This window comes from Lontra canadensis, unplaced genomic scaffold (genome assembly GCF_010015895.1).
Source record: "Lontra canadensis isolate GAN:19392208 unplaced genomic scaffold, GSC_riverotter_1.0 scaffold2, whole genome shotgun sequence".
Taxonomy (NCBI): domain Eukaryota; kingdom Metazoa; phylum Chordata; class Mammalia; order Carnivora; family Mustelidae; genus Lontra; species Lontra canadensis.
In genome coordinates, this window is record NW_022630996.1 from 60,423,015 (window position 1) to 60,441,767 (window position 18,753).

General features: G+C 39.0%; 1 protein-coding gene across 1 annotated transcript; it reads left to right on the plus strand.

The window, feature by feature from the left end:
• The first annotated feature begins 4,804 nt into the window (after positions 1-4,804).
• On the plus strand, positions 4,805-18,500 carry PDK4 (pyruvate dehydrogenase kinase 4). The gene is made up of 12 exons (XM_032874712.1): positions 4,805-5,174; positions 6,316-6,457; positions 8,043-8,114; positions 8,864-9,048; positions 9,208-9,294; positions 9,760-9,837; positions 11,569-11,645; positions 13,905-14,003; positions 14,427-14,537; positions 14,842-14,955; positions 16,796-18,197; positions 18,277-18,500. The coding sequence occupies exons 1-11, from the start codon at positions 5,045-5,047 to the stop codon at positions 16,937-16,939; spliced, it is 1,239 nt and encodes a 412-aa protein (XP_032730603.1). The 5' UTR covers positions 4,805-5,044; the 3' UTR covers positions 16,940-18,197; positions 18,277-18,500.
• Positions 18,501-18,753: the final 253 nt, after the last annotated feature.

Below are 18,753 nucleotides of genomic sequence, written 5' to 3' on the forward strand. Positions count from 1 at the left end.
TTCTGAAGCAAAAATTCTTGTCTTCTCACAAGTCAAGATGTGTTAGCTTCAGGATTCACCTGTTTTTCGATAACATTGAAGCTATAGGTGCCAAAACAGAAAAATGAACTATTTTTGTTTTGGTGTTGGTTCAGTGAGGGGAAGAATCTTAGCCTTTATAAGTGTAAGGAGGCAAGAATGAAACCAAAGCCTTCTTCAGAAGGAAGTTTTGTGCACAGAAAAAAAAAAAAAGTGATCTAGAACTGTGGGATAGTAGGAGAGGGGAGCCTCATGGAAAGAAACAGACAAGAGGCTCACCCATCTATCTTCACTTCTCACCAATGGCTGAACAGCCCTGAGTTTGCAGCTTCCCTTCCCCAGGAACCACCGCTGTGACTACTTCCCCAGTGGTTTCTCATTAACTCAGTGTTGCCAAATAAATGCATCATTTGTGTTCCCCCTCTTTAGTTAACCTACCTTTTCCTCCTGACTTTTTGACTTCCCTGCTTCTATTAATGAAATCACCCCCTCCCAATAATACAGGCTTACAACATCACAGAACTTTTTATTTTCATTCTTCCTTCTCAGATTTGACAAGAACTGGAGAGCCCACCGGAGTAAGATGGTTCCTTATATTCTCTCTCCCATTGCCCTAACATCTTTCCTTTTTTGTGTGCCTTTGAACTTCTTTTCAATCTTTAAAACTCAGATGACATGTCACCGCCTCCAAGGGAGTCTTCCTTGAGCACCCCCCCACACAAACACCTTATAGATACCACATTATTTTTTCTTTAGATTATTCACAGGTTTTTCTCCTGTCCTTGAAGGCAGCAACTACGCTTTCTTCATCTTTATATCCCCAGCATTAATCATGGTGTCTGGTACATAATGGATGTTCAATGAAGTTTTATTGCATTGAATTGTTTAACCGCTATGAAATTTGAGCTCCAACAGTTCCATGTTCATATCAGCATTTAAGGTTTTTTATGATATAACCCTAAGCTCCCATCTCCTTCTTCCTTGGGTACTCCAGATGGCAGCTGTCCCAATCTAGTCATCATTTCTCCACTGTATCTCTAGCTCCTATGTCTGTGCTTCTGCTCAGGCTTAGACATCCTTCCTCACTGTCTCCCAATAATTTGCCCAAATCTTGCTCATGTTTCTCAAGTCATCCCCAAAGCCAGTTATCAGAGGAGGCATTTCCTGATTCCCAACAGAGGCCTTCCTCCAAACACCCTTGAGCTTTGTTACTATCACCATCAACATGACACACTGACCGAACTGTTTTTAATATGCACTTAATTGTATTTTTTTTGCTCTGAGGATTAAATGAAAGTCCTATGAATAAAAAAAAATTTTAAATTAGCCATTGTTGGGGCGCCTGGAGGGTCAGTGGGTTAAAGCCTCTGCCTTCGGCTCAGGTCATGATCCCAGGGTCCTGGGATAGAGCCCCCATCGGGCTTTCTGCTCAGCGGAGAACCTGCTTTCTCCTCTCTCTCTCTCTCTCTGCCTGCCTCTCTGCCTACTTGTGATTTCTGTCAAATAAGTAAAAATTAAAAAAAAAATAAATTAGCCATTGTTTTCCATCACCCACTGTTAGTCTGAGATTCTTGAAAGAAGATGTTTTTACACCAACCAAAGCATCTAGTCCAGCTCCTGGCACCTAGTAGCCTCTAAAAATACCAATTATAAGAAATATCACAGACCAAATGGTGATTTAGGCCTTGCTTTCCCCAATCTCCTCACCAATATGCTTTCCCTAATACTCCCTTCTCATTGCCAAAACAAGGCTGCTCAATCACCTGTAATTATCACTTCCTCAGAGAGACCTTCCTTGCCTGCCAAATCTAAGGTAGCTCCAGGCCATTATCTATAATCCCCAAAACAGAAAACATCATGACTATTTTGTTCCCTGCTGAAACAGATATTTCTTAACTAATCATTTGTCTCTTACATATTTTGTAAAAAATTTCTTCAAGTCTGCTGTTAATTTTTTAACTTTAAATATTCCACATTTATATTCTATTACACACACATACACATATATCTATATCTATCTATCTATCTATCTATATATAGAGAGAGATATTTGGCAACACACACACACACATACGCTCTCTTCCTTCCATCATGGCTTTTAAAATTCTCTCTCTCTCTCTCCATATATATATGTTTTTTCTTGCTTGATCAAGCTATGCAAATATGTAATAAAGAATTCAGAGTACAAAAACACAAATCCTAGGGGTATATATATATGTTATATATATATGGAGAGAGAGAGAGAATTATAAATATATATAATATACATATAAATATATATAAATATATAATATACATATAAATATATATAAATATACATATATATATTTAATGCTCCCTTCCAATATATACCTAGAGGTTAAAAAGTTGAAAAGCCATCTTTTTAAAGGTCTTGAAGCATTTTGTCAAATTGGACATCTCCAGCCCTCCGACAAAAGTGTCACTTGCATTCTTAAAGTTCTACCAATGACCTTATGTGACCAGGTTCTGCTAGGCCAGCTGGACAGAATTAACTCAGTGCTAGCTAAGCACCCTCTCAAAAATTTCAGGAATCAGGTGTGTAAAGCAGGGGTGCTCTGTTCAGCACTGTGTACACTGCCCCCTGGTCATTAGCACCAAATCATTTGATAGTCCTCTCATGATTTACCTTTACTTGAATGAATGCACAAATTTGTCTATATCCATTGCACCCACATACTAATTCTCTTTGCTTTATTTCTGTAGAGACTGGATAACCTCCAAGATCTGTGGTCAGCCGGAGAACAAGTGCCACTGTCTTTCCAGGTCACTCTCTAATTGTGGTAATACATAGTGACTTAGCCAACTGTGTAAACAACTTTACCTGGCTATTCCAGTCCATTTATCACAAATGTTGCCAATTATAACAGTTTCCATCACAGAGAAATGACATAGAAGAATGCAATGCACTGTGAGGGTAATCTGGTAAATATTATTGGACAGGATGACATGGAGACAAATTTTGGTGACCTCAGTACACACTTAGCACCGAGCCATTTCTGTGAGCATCATATGACTTCCCCTGATCTTTAGTCATCCTGCAACATGTAGGAAAATAGTGCTGGGTGATCCAGGAGAGAGCACTGGGTGGGGCTTTCCTAAACTACACCTGCCTGTAATACATCATTTTCCCTGGCCTTTCCTTTGCAAATTAAGGAGTGTAATTCTTTATAATATACATTTTTTGCCTCGTCCAGATCCCACAGACATGGAAAGAAAAACAAACGCATTCTTTTACTTCTGTTCTTAAGATGTAATCCAGGCAGGGGAAAGTGGGGTGGATTTTTACCTTAAATTTTTCTTGCTTTGTCAGAGAAGGTTTTATTTCATTGTTTGACTTCTTATACCCATTTTTTTTTGTTTTGCTCTTCTTTTTTCTTTTCTCTGTTTTTTCTTGCTTGATCAAGCTATGCAAATATGTAATAAAGAATTCAGAGTACAAAACCACAAATCTTAGGGGTACCTTAGTGGCTCACTCAGTTGATCATCCAACTCTTGATTTCAGCTCAGGTCATGATCTGGAGTTGTTTGGATCAAGGTTGACATCTAGCTTCGACCTTCTGGAGCCTGCTTAAGATTCTCTCTCTCTCTCCCTCTGCCCCTCGTCCCCACTAGTGCACACACTCTCCTTCTCTCGTTCAAAAAAAATTTTTTTATATATTATGTATATGAAAATCATGGTGGTATCAAAACCCATCTCCAAGTGTAGATGCAATTTAGAGCTTCCACCTTGTTTCCACAACTGTTTAAGCTTAAGTAGTGATAAAGCAGGGTAGGAATAACGAGGATAAACCCGACTTGGTCCCAACCCTGATTGTTTCCACGGGAGGGGATTCAGAGAGGTCAATACAATAATATCAATAGCTACAATACAATATCCTAAGTGACAAAGGCAATATTAGAAGGATGGAGGAGAGGCCATCAGGAAAGACCTCTTGCAGCACGCTGTGCTAGACATTTAAGAGCTGAAAAGAATGTCTTGGACAAATATTTGGATTAAGGACATTCTATACAGGAGGTCAGAGTGAATAAATTCTTTGATGGTAGAAGGCGGCGAGTTAAACTGACAAATTGATCCCTTTATAACTCTGTTTTTAATTAACAGAGTTAAACCTAATGAAGAGACTGCCCTCCTGGAGAAAAACAAAAATTGATGGCCTTTTATGGCCACCAGGAAAAACTAAATGTATTTTGGGAAGTTACCGAAGCCTTAGTGTCGCCAGAAGGAACTTCCAGTTCCCGAACTGTACAGATCGCTCCTGGAGAAAAGACTAGAACCAGTCCTCAGGCTATTTATTTCCCTCACTGTCCACTGGCAGAGACGCTCATTTTGAACGCAGCTGATTGGCTACTGTAAAAGCCCGCTCTGAGCAAGAGCCAATGACATCCCGGAGCTCAGATTCTTGGAAATAGTTTCTGGTCAGGAATGCGTGACATTGAGACAGCTTCTCGCTTGTAAACAAGGACGAGTCTGGGCGGGCTCGCAGCCCACGCGGTCCGGGACTCCTGTCCAAGCGGCTGATCTTAAGCCTACATACCTCCAGGTGCCCGCTTCACCTTCCACCTTTCCCCTTACTCCTCACAGTCCCGGGCACTGGTGCCAGGTCTCTCCCGCGACAGGACTCCGCGCCCGGGGGGGCGGGGCCCAAAGTTCTTTATCTGAGCTGATTGGCGCGGCCCCAGCTGAGGACGCGTCTCCAAGTCCCAGTGACTCCTCCCCTTTGGAGCTGGGGGGAGCGTGAGGGGAAACAAATAAAACCGCGGGAGGCGGCCGGGGGTGGCCAGACGGGAACTTGAGTCTCCAGCCACTCGCTGCTCCTCACACTCACTGCCGGCCTCCTCCCCTCGGAAGCACCCCAGGATCTCAGCCCAGGCAGGGTGCACGAGCCAGCCCACCTGCCCTCCCTGCCCAGACGCGCACCGCCCCAGCTCGGTCCCAGGTTCTGCCTCCCTCAGCCTTCGTCCCCCAGGCCAGTCCTTGCGCTAACCAGGCCGGGTGGGCATCAAGATGAAGGCGGCCCGCTTCGTGATGCGCAGCGCCGGCTCACTGAGCAGCGCAGGCCTGGTGCCCCGCGAGGTCGAGCATTTTTCACGCTACAGCCCGTCCCCGCTGTCCATAAAGCAGCTCCTGGACTTTGGTGAGCTGGGAAGTAGGGCCGGGTGGGGGCGCTGGGGTTGGGAAGCTTCCTTAACTTTCAGCCCCGGAGCTCCTTGCTTAAAATAACTGGAGTCTATTATCCTGCTGAACCTTGGAGCCTCGACGGCAGTGCACCTTGCCCTTTCCTAGATCTGCCTTATTTCTGACAGTTTGTGCCTACAGGTCAGGGCCACTTGCTGACCCGCTGATGCTGGATGGTTTGAGCTCATCTTTCTGTCCACAGCTTCCAGTCAAGATACTTTTTGCTTTGCGTCAGTATTTCGCAGTGATTTAAAAAACTTTATCCCCCTCCTTCACAGCATAATACTTCGGGGGGGAGGATTCTTAATGTTATAAAGTGGCCTCAAATTAATTCAATTTTCTCCTTTAGCCACCTGCCACCTGTTGACGGGGTATATACATCTCTCTGCATTGCTAACAGATTTTTTTGTCTCTTTACCATTATGGTTTTCCATATATTTGCATTACTGCCAAAAATGTTTACAAACTTTCTGCAGTGATTTTTTTTAAGATTTTATTTATTTATTTGACACACAGAGAGATCACAAGTAGGCAGAGAGCTAGACAGAGAGAGAGATAGGAAGCAGGCTCCCTGCTGAGCAGAGAACCCCATCCATCCCAGGACCCTGAGATCATGACCTGAGCGGAAGGCAGAAGCTTAACCCACTGAGCCACCCAGGCGCCGCTCTGCTGTGATCTTATAAGGAATATTTCAAGATTTAAATGTGGTATTATTTACCACTAATGTGGAAACATCATGACTCCTACCCACCCTTTTATTCCTCTACTCCAATTTCATATCTAGAACTCTCTGTACGATGTTGTTGGGTTGACATTGTGCTGTTGACTGAGCTATGGGATATTCTGACTTCATGGAAGTGAATCCTCTTCCAAAAAAAGAAAGCAATATCCTCATATTGGTCTTTTTTTTTTTTTTAAGAAAGTAAAGGAAAAGACAATGAAAAAGGAGATACTTCTTACTTTAAACAGTAATCCAATGGCAGGTGAAACTCTAATTTTATGATTTGTGTGTGGGTTCAATATTGGAGAGTTAATGCTATTCAAATGTATCATTTAGAGCTCCTTTTTCCCCAAAACTAAATAAAGGTTATTTATTACAGGTTCAGAAAATGCATGTGAAAGAACTTCTTTTGCATTTTTGAGGCAAGAATTGCCTGTGAGGCTAGCCAATATCCTGAAGGAAATCGATATCCTCCCTGATCGATTAGTCAATACCTCTTCAGTGCAATTAGTTAAAAGCTGGTAAGTGGTGAACCATTCCGAAACAGTCTCTATTTTTAAGACAAGTATTTGTATACGAATTCTTATAATATATTAGCATCATAATTGGAAAACGAGTGGCCTGAAACTAAGTATTTTGAAGAATGTCAAGATGTTTTTGTAATTTATTTATTTATTTATTTATTTTTAAGATTTTATTTATTTATTTGACAGACAGAGATCACAAGTAGGCAGAGAGACAGAGGGAAGCAGGCTCCCTGCCGAGTAAAGAGCCTGATATGGGGCTCCATCCCAGAACTCTGGGAGTCATGACCTGAGCCAAAGGCAGTGGCTTTAACCCACTGAGCCACCAGGTGCCCCTGTTTTTGTGATTTAGTGTGAGTTGTCATAAGGACAGTTATAAAGCTATGAACAGACATTTTGCCCTGAAAAAGTACATACTTTTCGCAATATAACTATATTTTGAATAATAAAAGACAGAGTTTGATATTGCACGCAGAATCCTATCCTAGAAATAAACAGAAGGATGGCTATTTAGAGGATCTAATCTTTGTTACTTACAAACTAATTAACAGCAGGCTTTGGGTTCAAATCCTGTTTCTACCTCTAACCGGTTGTGGAATTCATGTCAAGTATCTTAAATTCTTTATGCCTCAATTCCCCAATCTGTTACTGAGGAAAATAAAGTATATACTTCAAAAGTTTATGTGAGTGAAATTAAATGGGCTAATCCATACAAAAAAAAGTACTTAAAACAGTACCTGGCACACAGTCGCCACTTAATAATTGTCAGTTATTATCATCGCATTTTACAGATAAGGATTTTGAGGCTTGGAGAGGGTAGATCACCCAACAGAACAGATTTTCAGAGAGTGGAACCAGGATATGCACTGAGGCGGATATATACCAGAGCCTCACCCTAATTCACTGACTACACAGCTTTATTGATTTAAGAAATCTATATATATTATAAATATTATAAATGTATATTATATGATTGTGTATATATATAAGTATTACACTTATAATATATTAATAAATATATATCTATATTATATACTATAAATATAAAATAAACATTATATTTATAATAATTATTTAATATAAATATATACTATAAATATAAATAAGTATTATACTTATATAAATATAAGTATTATATATTATAAATAAATATATAAATAAAGATTATTAAACAATTACCATCTGAAACACATCATCCATAGTATTTACTGATGCTTTCATGACTTCTACTCACCTATGAGTGAATATAGCAGGAAAAATATGAAGCCTTCCTTAAAAAGTTTTTTCTAAATGCTATAAAAAAAGAAAACACTTGCCAGATAAAATAAAAAACTGACTACTGATCTGGAATGATTGAAGAAATATCAATTTTAAGTTAGAAAGTTGAGTGTTAAAGTCGTAGCTTCGTTTTTTGTTGTTGTTGTTTGTTTTTTTATTAAGATACAGTGTTTTCCAGATGTCTTGAAGAAAAGTTTTAATTTTAAACATAATACTTTCTCTTTTGCAATCATTTTTAAATGATTTAGCTACTTGTATCTGGCTATTCAACTTTAAAACTTAAAGCACGACTGTCCCTTTACAGGTATATCCAGAGCCTGATGGATTTGGTGGAATTCCACGAGAAAAGCCCAGAGGACCAGAAAGCATTATCAGAGTAAGTTCTATGCATTTGAATATGTGTCCAAAACTTTGACTATTTCCAGACATACTTCTAAGATTTTATTTTTTTTGGACATAAATTAAAGGAGCTACACTCTGAATAACAAATAGCCTCTCCCTTACAAATGACAAGTTTTGACTTGCTGGTTTTTTAAAAGTGAAGAGGAATGATGGCATTGAAAATGATGCTGAGTCTGAGCAAGTGTAGGGAACTTTTTATTTTTGAGGAAACCTATTTTTACTATAAATTCAGTCAGATGATTAGATTCACAGGTGGATTTACTATTACATAATATTAATATATGTCATTGTTACTGGAGATTGAACATTATCTTTCAGAGTAACTGATCATTTCTGGCTATAAGAATAGGAAAGAAGAATCTTTTTATAAATCCGAGAAGAAATCTTGAGGGTTTTTTCCACAGTGGCACTCTAGAATTCTCTTTAATATTAATTATCTTTTAATTATTATTTTTTAAAGAAAAGGCTTAATGAATTCCCAGAATGAATTCACCAGTTAGAAAGCCGGTATTTTTACATTAAGCTAGAAGGAAAAAAAAATCTGTTTGTGATACTATATTTTCTATTGTAGTCGAATCTGTAAGTGAGAACCTTACATTTTATCATTTGATTTCTTTAGATGGGTACTTAAAAAAGTTTTAGCCTTCTTTGGGGTAGTCTAAGGGATGTAAGTGAAGGAAACTTACTTGAATTTTCAGTAACTGTAAATGTGTTTTGGCTTAGTTTTGTAGATACTCTCATCAAAGTTCGAAATAGACACCACAATGTAGTTCCGACCATGGCACAAGGAATCATAGAATATAAAGATGGCTGTACAGTTGACCCAGTCACCAATCAAAATCTTCAGTATTTCTTGGATCGATTTTACATGAACCGTATTTCTACCCGGATGCTGATGAACCAGCATAGTAAGTTAGCTCCTTGTGGTCGTGACCTACTGAGAAGGGTGTGGAATACAAGCCATACCCCAACCAGATGTTTCATTATTCAGGGGCTCACGTTCTTTTTCAATAATCATGATTATCCTGATTTTTATAACACCATCTTTTGTTCTTGTTTTTCAACAGTTCTTATATTTAGTGACTCACAGACAGGAAACCCAACTCACATTGGAAGCATTGATCCAAACTGCGATGTGGCAGCCGTGGTCCAAGGTAATCTCTAGATTTCTGCATTTCCCTTATTGAAAATATACGCTATGCGATTGACATATCTCTCGTTGAAGTGAGTTTGTGAATAACTTTATATTCGGAGTGATCCATTTATATTTTTATAAATATTGTCATGGAGGTCCTTTGCTTTTGAGAGCCAGGGGTTTAAAACTCATTAATAAAATTATAAAAATCCAAACATCACTGGTTAATGTGCCATATTCTTATATATCGTATCCGGTATCTGAATTGTGCGTATTCCTATTGCCACAGCTATAACTTCAACACTATCTCACTATCTTCATTTTTTCTTCAATAAAGTATTAAAGAGGTTTTTTTTCATTTATAGAAACCTGTACTCTCAATGAATATTCTAGACTAACGGTAGTACACACATTGAAGATCATGTGAAAATTTTACTTGGCATAAATTCATTTCATCATTATGAAAAAAAACCTTCTATTTCAGATGCCTTTGAGTGTTCAAAGATGCTTTGTGACCAGTATTATTTAACATCTCCAGAATTAAAGCTCACACAAGTAAATGGTAAGCTACAAATAAACCATATTTTAATCTATGGGAAAGTCACTGTTCTCCCAGTCTGATTACTTCTTCTAAATACAAAGCAACTTCTGTGTTCCTTTTCTCCCTTCTGACCTTCTCTAGAATTTGTACACTTCTCTTTTGAAGCCAAAGTTCTCTTCATCTCAGTTGGAAAGTTCCAATTGAGTATATTCAGTTGTTAATGATGATTCATAAAATGGAATGGTTTGAACAAATAATTTAAGATTTAAAGTAGCAACCTAGTTTCAGTATCTTAGATCAAAGAAAGAAAGCTTATTGCAAAATATGGAAGTCAGGGAGGCCAGAAATAGGAGGAACCACTTGGTAGTGGAGATATCCTCCTGGAGAAGTTACTCATAAGACCTAGAAACAAAAATACTTTAAATTGTACTGTAAGAGATAAGCCAGTCATGGACAAATACTGTGTGATCCCACTTACCTGAAGTATGTAAAATAGTTAAATTCAGAGAGGCAGAAAGTAGAATGGTGGTTGCCAGAAGCTGGGGGCTGGGGTAAAGGGGAGTTGCTATTTAATGAGTATAAAATTTAAGTTATGCAAGATGAATAAGTTCTAGAAATCCACTGTACAACATTATGCCTACAATTAACAATACTGTATTGTATACTTAGGTAGTTAAGAAGGTAGATCTCATGTTAAAAGTTCTTTTAAAAAGTGTTTTTAAATTACAAAAAAAATTAAGTGCACTGTAAGTATACACCACTCTTTTTGGAAGCAGAGCATAACTCAGTGGCTTCAGCTCTAGGGTACCTGAGAAGATAGGGTCTTCCCACATTGAAGTGATAATATAACAAATGCAGGGCACTGTTTTTATTGTATCCCGTAGTGCTTCTCAGAGCAGGACAGTTAAAATTAAGTTGCTCACATTAAAAGTACCCTAACTCTAACTCATGGATTGGGTTATATGTACATGTAATTGATTGCTAAATTAAAAATAGGAATACAAATAAAGGTTGAAAAATATCTCTAAGCATTAACAGCATTGTTGCATAATACGTGTAGACAAACTGCTTGAACTGTTTGATAAAATAAAGAGGGAATTGTGCCAGGCCTTCTGTTTTCTGATTCAAACTTGGCCAAGGCCTGGGACACCAAAGAATAATACTTTGATTTTTCTTCTCAAACAGTATTAAGAGGTTTTTGTTTCTCTGTTTTCTTTTGCCTCTCAGTAAAATGTAAGCATATTTAGACTGTAAGATTTAATGTTTGGGTGATATAAATCAAGAATAATCAAATGTGTTATTTTCCCATAAAATATTAAAATTTTAGTTAACATTAATTTCAGTATTATACTGTGGCTACATGAATTTTTTTCTTTCTTAAAATGGTGATTTTAACTCTGAAATAGCACAGTATGAAAGTTTTGAAAGCAGAAACAAATAATTCACGTAACCTAATTTAGAGCACGCTCGTCATGCACTTCATCTGACCTCATACTTTTGTAGAGAAATGCAGAAATTAGTCATAGAGCACAAGGCAGCTGCCGTGATAGCATTTTGAAAATAAGCCAGCTGTGTTTACTGTTTAAGAGGGAAGTTCTAGGGTAGATCCTAGAAGGTTCTAGGTTAGTACAGGAAGATGGGGTGTATTCTAATCTTGGGAGTAAGGAGTCTCTATTAATCAAATAGATACAGAACTTTGTCTTCCTGAAATACTTGTTCACCAGTTCTAAATGAGTTTAAATTTTTTTCTAGGAAAATCTCCAGGCCAACCAATTCACATTGTTTATGTACCTTCCCACCTTCATCATATGCTCTTTGAACTATTCAAGGTATGACACTTCCAAATAATTGCAATCTTGTTTTGTTTTTAATTCACTGGTTACCTTTTTATTTCCTTTATTGTTTCCCACTGAGTGGGAGCCTCACTATCTTCTCCCAAACTTGCTTCAGGACTCCTAAAGAAAGGAGCCGCAGTTAATGTTGGAAAGGGCCCCCGCAGTTCAGCAGAACCTCCACACGTACTAGAGAACACATGATAGGACTCACGATGTCTTTGAGCTCCCTGTTCTTATTATTTTTTCAAGTGTCCAACAAAGCGCTAGTCATACATGCAATTGTGAAGGAAGGTCGGGGGGTGAATGCTGCAGTGAATGGGGCCTTGTTACGTCCACCCCTGCAGGATGGTCCAGCTCCAAATCCAGATGTTCAGGTCCAGAGTTACTGCAGGTGGCAGGGCTCCAACGTGAGTCTAAAATATACTCAGAAGGCAGTCAGTTCCCTCCATGATCAACTTTAATGTGCCTATGAACCATTGTTGAAATTCTGATTCAGTGGCACTAGACTGGGGCCTGGGGTTTAGAATTTGTAATAAGCTGACGGGTGATGCTGCTGGTTCACATTCCACACTTTCCGTCGTAAGACTATAGGAGAGTGCTTCTCAAACTTCAGTATGCATTGGAATCACCTGGAGGGCTTCTTCCTTCCTTCCTTCCTTTCTTTCTTTCTTTTTTTTTTTTTTTTTTTTTGAAGATTTTATTTGTTATTTGACAGAGAGACTGTGAGAGACGGAACACAAGCAGGGGTAGTGGGAGAGAGAAAAGCAGGCTTCCCGCCCAGCAGGGAGCCCCATGCGGGGCTCTATCCCAGGACTCTGAGATCATGATCTGAGCTGAAGGCAGACGCTTAACAACTGAGACTCCAGACGTCCCTGGAGGGCTTCTTTAAACATAGATTTTTAGACACTGGTCCAGAGATTCTGATTCTGTACATCTGAGAATTTGCATTTCTAACAAGCTCACCAAGGATGTGAATGTTACTGGTCTGAGGTAGCCAGGTACCAAGAATCAAATCCTGTCCTGAGTTCTAAGACAAAGCTAAAACTATATTTACACCAAAAAAAAAGAAAAAACACCCTAAGCTTTATGATGCTTTCCATGAATCTCCTGGACTCCTTGAGGAGGAAGCCTTAAAAAAAAGTGAAATTTGCCTCTAATTCTGATACAGCTTTTCTCAGAATTTATTGTTTCTTACTTTATTCTAATGTTAGTGTAATGAGGTATTGATTGTACTATAGACATTCTGATCTATTTTCTTTTACTTCAGCTAATGATTAGAACTTAGTATTATATAGAGGGGCGCCTGGGTGGCTCAGTGGGTTAAGGTCTCTCTCTGCCTTCAGCTCAGGTCATGATCCCAGGGTCCTGGGATCAAGCGCCACATTGGGCTCCTTGCTTAGCAGGGAGCCTGCTTCCCCCTCTCTCTGGGCCTGCCTCTCTGCCTACTTGTGATCCCTGTCTGTCATATGAATAAAGAAAATCTTTTTTTTTAAGTTTTTTAAAATTACAAAAAAGAACTCAGTATTATATAGAAACCAGAAAACAGATAATGTACCACAAGGAGGTTAGAGAGGAAAATGGGTGACGTAAACCAAAACTTAATCTGTATGAGACCTATCCAGTTGTCTGCAAACTTGAGTTTCTTCTCTGTTAAAGGACACAAGATACTTTTTGCCTTGATTTCATTCATTTTGAAATTGAATGGTCCAGCTCTTAGAGTTGTTTTGCCATCATTGGTAAAAGTTAAGATGATAATCAAGTGCAAATTGAAATTTAATTTAGAATTATTTACTATCCTTTTAAATAGTAACAACCTTTCCCAGCAAGTTTTATAAAAAGCCAATAAATTGGTTCAATGATTCACTGTTCATTTGTTATGTAATAGTCTTTGGTGCTTGGATGTAAAATGTAATGGAAAGACAGAAAAGAGAGAGCCAGGAAATGGACTATAAAAACCAATTTCTACATTTAAATTAAGCTTACAAATAAGAACTTGACAGCTAGCAGAATTGTTTTTCCATTAGACATTACTCCCAGGAGCTATATTACATGGTAAATGAATATTTTTCATTATACATCCTGCATGACACATTCATAAATGGCTATTTACAGAGCTGTTTTACTACTAACTTAAAAAAAAAATAGGAACTTTGAATTACCCTCTGTGCCGCTTTTATTTTAAACATAAAAAACAGTTATTTATTGTTTCTCATTCTTCTGCCATTGAATTCCTTATGGTTTTGATTTCTTTAGAATGCAATGAGGGCAACCGTGGAACACCAGGAAAACTGGCCTTCCCTTACACCAATTGAAGTGATTGTTGTCTTGGGAAAAGAAGATCTGACAATCAAGGTAACCATTTTCTGTTGTTCGTTGGAGTCTCTCTCTCTCTTTTTTTTTTAATTTTATTTATTTATTGACACATAATAAATAAATAAAATCTTTAAAAAAGATCACAAGTAGGCCTGGGGGGAGGGTTAGGGGAAGAAGCAGGCTCCCTGCTGAGCAGAGAGCCTGATGCCCGGCTGGATGATCATGACCCGAGCCGAAGGCAGAGGCTTTAACCCACTGAGCCACACAGGTGCCCCTGGGGTGGGGCCGTTCTTTTCTTGAGAGAACGGAAAAGTGTCAGTAATAATAAAGTGATCTGCTTTGAGCAGCAGATCAAAGTCTATGGTGTACATAGGCCATAATGACTTTTAAATAAAGGAAAAACCTTTTTAGATGGACAAATCACCTTGTTTTTCACGCATAGCTTTGGTTTGTTTGTTTAAGATTTCAGACAGAGGAGGTGGCGTTCCCCTGAGAATCATTGACCGTCTCTTTAGTTACACGTACTCTACCGCACCAACCCCTGTGATGGATAATTCCCGCAATGCTCCTCTGGTAAGACCAGTTACACGGCTACATTCATCCCAGCCACCTAGTCCTAAATGCAGAGCAAGGATTACAAGGAAGTATTTAGGCAAGTTAGTCAATTTAGTTAAATTGGGCGTGAGGAATAGGAGAAAGCAGGAGAAATCAAGCTGAAGAAGCTGAAACAATTTACCGGAGGTCTCTGATTAGAAGCAGAAATCACTTACCTTGGCTCTAGAACATCAGTAGCAAGGAGGCTAATAACACTTGCCTATGTTTTGCATTTCCACGAGCACGTCCACTTCTTTGCCAATAATTTATCTTTTCCCTCTAGGCTGGTTTTGGTTATGGCTTGCCAATTTCTCGTCTCTATGCCAAGTATTTTCAAGGAGATCTGAATCTCTACTCTATGTCGGGATATGGAACCGAAGCCATCATCTACTTAAAGGTATCCTTTCAATTCAGTAGAAACAATCCTATTTCTATTTTTTGTAAAGATTTCATTTGTTTGTTTGTTTGAGAGGGGGAAAGAGAGGGAAGGGGCAGAAGGAGAAGGAGAGGAAGAGCTCAAGTGGGCTCCTCAATGAGGGGGAAGCCCGGGACTCCATCTCATGAGATCAGGACCTGAGCTGAAATCAAGAGCCAGACGCCTTCACCCGGGTGGCTCAGATGATTAAACATCTGCCTTTGAAAAAAAAATAATAGGGGCTCCTGGGTGGCTCAGTGGGTTAAAGGCGCTGCCTTCGGCTCAGGTCATGACTCCCAGAGTTCTGGGATCGAGCCCCATATCAGTCTCTTTGCTCGGCAGAGAGCCTGCTTCCCTCTGTCTCTCTGCATACTTGTGATCTCTGTCTGTCAAATAAATAAATAAAATCTTTAAAATAATAATAATAATAATAATAATAAATAAACATTTGCCTTTGGCTCAGGTTATGATCTCAGGGTCCTGAGATCGAGTCCCTCATCAGGCTTCCCTCCCTCTGCCTGCCTCTCTCTCTTTCTCTCTGTCTCTCATGAGTAAATAAATAAAATCTTTAAAAAAAAAAAAAAGAGTCAGACGCCCCACCGACTAAGCCACCCCGGTGCCCCGAAACAATATTTCTGAAAGCAATGTTGCTCTTAAGGTCCTGAGTTCCACGCTCCACGGTGTGAATACCTCAAACTGAGTTAATGCAAATAACAACCACATGTCATTTTATTTTCTGTTTGGTATGTGTAGATTTACTCATTAATATTTAATATGGTAACTTACCAGTTAGAAGTGGGACCAGGGTACCTGCTTTAAGTGAAGCAAAATTTTTTCTCAAGAAGCATATTAGTCTCCCAGTGAGGACATCCTCATGTGAATTTCTTAAACCAACGCCTTTTGGCATCTGTGAGAATAGCTGTGCCTTTGTTTTACTTAAACTCATGTGAAATATATGCTAATAATGTTGCAGCCTAGAAAACAGCTGATACCAAGATACTCAAGACCTTAAGTTGACCTTATTAGAAATCCAGGGAAGAAAAGCTAACCGCTCACGAGCTGTCACTGGGATGTCTGGCATTTCCTGATTAAACTTTAAAACTTGGCACTTGTTTTTTCTATTTCTGATAAAGCCTCGGTGTATTTGTTAAGGTCACTGTCCTGATTTGTTCATTGTTTTCCAGCAGTTTTGACTGAAAATGTATTTACAGATATTAGTAACTAAAACATCAAGCTTGTGGGTTCCCATTTTGTGCAAGGGTATTATGTGCTGAGAGGCCTTTGACTGTCTGAAGTAATTACTGTATTCATTTCTTAACCAACTGAGCCACCCAGGCGTCCCAATGTATTCATTTCTTAAATGAGCAGAAGTCTTCAAAGTACTGAGAAAGATTAAGAGATGATAGAGTTATAGTATCAGATTTTAATAAATTAATGGTATCAGATTAGGACTCTTTATCACAGATACAAAAGTTTTTGTAAAGAAATAATAGCTTTGCTATTCAGTTCTATCACATCAGCAATGTCTGAACAAGGGACAGGTGTAAATATTGGAGACGAATTCTGTTCCCCAATTTATAACTGTGTATATATTATTTTGGCACCTAGAGGATGGAAATAATATTTACTTTTTTCATTTTCTTTTATACCCTGCCCAGCATATTATGGGCTATGGTGTGCTCTTACTAACTGAATCAACTAAAGGAATGTATTTGAATGTTTGAGTACTTACCTCTGGATTTATTTTGAGTAATCACTTCAGGTACAAATTGTGCCACGAATAATTTCTTTGAGTTGACTTTTCTTCCCCTTCTTCTTTTAGGCTCTATCTTCAGAATCTGTAGAAAAACTCCCAGTCTTTAACAAGTCAGCCTTCAAACACTATCAGATGAGCATCGAGGCTGACGACTGGTGTATCCCAAGCAAGGAACCAAAGAACTTGGCAAAGGAGAAAGTGGCTCTGTGAAGAGAGTCGCTTGGGACACTTTACGGGATCAAAGTGGGTCTGCGCCAGTGCTGCTTCCTGAATGCTTGCGTGTGAGCTCTCGTTTCCTCAGAAACAAAAGCACAAAAACCTGCTGATCAGAACAGTGGTGCAAAGAGGAAGGAAGCCTGTTTCTCAGACCCAGGATAGTGTAACGTAGGCGTTATTCTTTCAACCTGGCCTGATATACGAGCTTATATCAAATCCTGAAGCAAGAAAGGCCTCAGTTTGCCCTGTCTTTGTCAACAAGGATGGGAATGCGAGCGAAGTGGAGATAGAAGCTGGCACTTGCAGTAGACTGCTATTTTAGGGCTGCTGTTGATGGTGTAAGATATTGGTATTTATTGCATATCAGGTGTCACTATGCCAATATTTCCCTGCCATCAAAGGGTTGGGGCTTAGTTTACGCTACGTCATTAGAAATGTATATAATGGTACATTTCCTGCGTTCCTATGTTCTCTGGGGAGGAAAAGCTGGTGACTAAATAACATTTACTTTGTATGTTATTTGAATGAAGAAGAATGAGTCGAAACATTTTATTCAAAGTTGTAGCCAAGGCATCCTGCCAGTGTAGAAACTCAGAAGAAAGCCTCTTCTGATAAATACTGTGTCTTCATTAGGCTGCTCTCCTGTTCACACTTCATGTCATAAGTGAACGCTTATGGCCAGGTGCCTGCCTAGTCTTGGGTGAGTTTTAAAATAGGCACTGAATTCAGGATGTTGGTGGTTGAAGGGGGAAAAGAATTGCCAAAGTGATAACAAAATTATCTCTCGCCTTGCTTTGTTTATAAATGAGACGGTGGGTTGGAAAAACCAATATTGGGGAAAGAAATCATGCATTCAGGACCTAACTCAGTAGGAGGGTCTGTTCTCTCCCCTGCAATGGTGGTAATCCAATGATGGCATCCCCTTTCTAGGCTTAAAGAGGTATATTTTTGATATGTGTAATTATATTCTTTACACTCCTGCATTAACATATCTATATAAACAATTCCTAATTATCAAATGGCTCAAGAACATTAGAATTTAAATACTTCTTGGGACAGTTTTAACAAATAGCCTGAGAGTAAGAGATTTTCATACCAGGAGGCTTTCATTTGGATCATTGAGACTGAGGACTGATAAATGGAAGTTGTAATGCATATGGAACTTTTGGGGACTTCAAGTATAATAGGCAGGTGGACAGGCCTGTCTAGCACATAATTCTCACAGAATGAAGGACGGGAGGAAGGAAGGAAGGTAGGGGGAAGGAAGGAAGGGGGTAAGGAAGGGAGGAGGGAAGGAAGGAAGGAAGGAAGGAAGGAAGGAAGCGGGGAAGGAAGGAAACAGAGGGCAGGCATCTTGCTTTTTCCCCTACAAAGTATTTCAAGAAATTGTCTATATTTTCATAGATAAGTTACTGCAAGAGGATGAATTGATGTTTCCCAGAACAGAATGGCTTTTTTAAATGGGTCTCTCACTTTTGCAACATAATGGGCTTTCATGAGATTAAATAAGCTCATCTGTGTCCAACTGATGTGTCAACCAGGATATAGAAAAAAACTAGAATTTTCTGCATTGCAAAAGAATCAGTACTCTTTGTATATGTTGAATTTAACATTTGTGTTTAATTTTGTTGTGACCTAGAATTGTGGTGCTTCTGGTTGTGGCCATAGAGGCCTCAAATGATTTGTTGCTTACGTCAGACTTTATCACGAGAAGTCCTAGAGAGTGACTTTTCTTGAAGGTGGGACTCTGGCTCATGCATTTATTGATTACACAACACTTCCTGCAATAGGTCATTTGACTTTTTACT

Excerpts from the sequence above, each read along its gene's own strand:
- PDK4 (XM_032874712.1), top strand. The coding sequence starts at position 5,045 with ATGAAGGCGGCCCGCTTCGTGATGCGCAGCGCCGGCTCACTGAGCAGC. Across the intron at positions 5,175-6,315 it reads AAAGCAGCTCCTGGACTTTG|GTTCAGAAAATGCATGTGAA; the intron begins GTGAGCTGGGAA and ends TATTTATTACAG. Across the intron at positions 9,838-11,568 it reads AAAGCTCACACAAGTAAATG|GAAAATCTCCAGGCCAACCA; the intron begins GTAAGCTACAAA and ends ATTTTTTTCTAG.